At 43.5% G+C, this 2,474-nt stretch overlaps 1 protein-coding gene across 1 annotated transcript; it reads right to left on the bottom strand.

Moving 5' to 3' along the window:
• Positions 1-60: 60 nt before the first annotated feature.
• On the bottom strand, positions 61-2,134 carry LOC121966833 (collagen alpha-3(VI) chain-like; the record flags this gene model as incomplete). Its single annotated transcript, XM_042516907.1, has 2 exons — positions 61-651; positions 1,511-2,134. Coding segments are annotated over 2 exons (1,215 nt in total), but the record flags the coding sequence as incomplete, so codon positions are not given.
• Between the last annotated feature and the right edge of the window lie 340 nt (positions 2,135-2,474).

Here is a 2,474-nt window from a genome sequence, read left to right as displayed (position 1 = left end):
AGGTAAAACATATGGTATCTAAGTATGTGCAATAAGTGTACATTTTTTTTCATAACTTACAAGGATCTGTGGGTGGTTCCACAGTGATTGTCCCACTCAACCTCTCAAGAACTCCCTGCTTGACTGCTGGCAGGCCATTGAAGTCACGGACCTGGAGGACATCATCTGGTGTGGTGGCAATTTGGTTCAGCTGCCTTGTGTCAGCACCAGCAGATCCAACACCAATGCAGTTGACCCGGGAGCCCTTAAGCAGAGGTCCATAGATTGAAACATCCTGGGGTGAACGTCCACCTGTGAGAACCACAAGATGCTGAGAGGCATCAGCGAGACGAACGCCAGCAGCGGGTTTTAACTCGTTCTTTATGACATATTCAATGGCGTCTGCCAGATCTGATGACCGGCCACCCATCTGACGAAGTCTTCTGACAGCAGAGACAACAGCTGGCTTATTGTTGTGAGAGTTGAGCGAGAACTCTGTCTGAACTCTGTCTGCATACTGGACAACAGCCACACGCACTTGATCAGGCTTGACATCGAGCTGTTTGACAATGTCTAGGATGAAGTCACGGATATGAGCAAGGCCAGCAGCACCTGTATTGTCTGAGCCATCAATAAGGAAGATAATGTCCTTTTTCCCAAGATCCAGGATGTCTGCAAAATAAGCACAAAAAAGAATAAGGGTTATATACTTCATTTGAAATATACATTAAAAAGAGGCTGGTGCATGAAAAATCTACTACTTTAACAAAGCTCCATTATAGAATCGAGCCCGAAGGCTGTGCGGTGGTAAATAGGTGAACATACCCATGGAGTGCAGTGCACACTGCATCCATGAGCAGCACACAATGGCCACCTTGCTGAACTGCTGCGGTTTGTGTACTTTAGGTTTTCAAACTGATAGCATTGTTGCTGCGGCACTGCTGCAGAGCTGCCTACTGCTACTGCAACCACTGCACTGTATTTCTAATATTAAAAACACACACTCCAATCATTATGAAGCTGCGCAAGCCACTGTATTGTCAACAACACAGTCCTGCAAATATTTTCCAGTGAAAAGCCTTGTGTCAACAACTGAAGGGATTCTGTTGAAAGGACCGTTATCAGAGGGCTTTTTTAAACACAGTAAAGAAAAATTGAGTCAAAATACATATTTGTGTTTCTTTATGTTTGTGACAAATGAGAACAGCGAAACTGTAGTAAAAGGTGGTATTATTAATTATCAAAACACCATTTTCACTATTTTTGCAAAAACCACACGTGTCACAGGGAAAAAAATTAGCGAGACTCAGTTTCTCTAGACGCGCTGTAGCTGAGCCGCAGCCATGATGTGCCTTTGCAGGACTGCTCATGCCAGCAGTGTGGCAGCTGTAACCTGTTAACACAGGTGCCAAAATAAAAGACAACAGGTTGTTGGAGCCTTCTTTCTTTCTTTTTTTTTGTCAGTTATAGAAAGAATGTAAAATAGTTGGATTGAAGTGAAACCTTGAATATATGAGACTGTATTTCTTACCAACGGCCACTGTGGTAGGAGTGTAAGAACTGATGATATCAGCAGTGGATATTGTTTTGACTGAATCAATGAGCTGTGACTCCACTCTTGGAAGCTGCTGGAAACTGTCAACTGTATATACCAATTCGGGCTTCAGGGAAATCTGTCTCAGTTCATTAGGGTCTGCATTCCTTGAACCAATGGCGAGGGGTGCAACCTGGCCTCTCTTAAGCTGGTCAGCGGCACTGGATACATCATCTGTTGACTTGCCACCTGTGACTAGAATGAGGAACTGAGGCACACCGTCCTCAATGCGGCTTCCAGCTGTCCTCTGGTAGATATTTCTGTAGACCCACTCGAGGGCACGGCCTGTGTTTAGACGATTCCCACCTCTGCTTCGAAGTCTTGTCACAGCCTGGCGTACTTCATCTTTGGTGGAGTACTCGTTCAGAAGAAAATCTGCCCTGGCGTCATCACTATACTGCACCACTGAAATTCGGACCTTATCCAACCCTACATCCAGCTTCTCCACAACTCTTCTTATCATTTCGCGGATGGAGGGGAACTCACTACGCACTGCTGTTGTGCCATCAATCAGGAATACGACATCCCTCTTTTCTCCTCCTGTGGATTCTGTTGTGATTACTGCTCAAAAAGAACACAAGCACAGTTACAAGTATAATTAAAACGTTTATAATAAACACACAGAACACACAGTATGACTGACGGAACCAAATATTGTGTAAAGGATAAGCCACATGTAGAGCAATATACAGTGTATGCAGTCCTGTGCACAGACAATTTTGGGGCAGGTGCTCTAGCAAAAAACGAACAAAAAAGGGCATCTCTCTCATAATTATTAAAAAAAGTTATATACAGTAGCACATGTTTAGCTCAGTTACATATTTATTTTAATGCTCACACAATTCTTTAGGGTCCTCCCTAAATAATTTTTTGCATCAAATACTTCAATTCCTTCTTTCTG

This window comes from Plectropomus leopardus, unplaced genomic scaffold, assembly GCF_008729295.1.
Source record: "Plectropomus leopardus isolate mb unplaced genomic scaffold, YSFRI_Pleo_2.0 unplaced_scaffold26048, whole genome shotgun sequence".
NCBI lineage: Eukaryota > Metazoa > Chordata > Actinopteri > Perciformes > Serranidae > Plectropomus > Plectropomus leopardus.
This window is presented reverse-complemented; position numbering and strand designations above follow the sequence as displayed.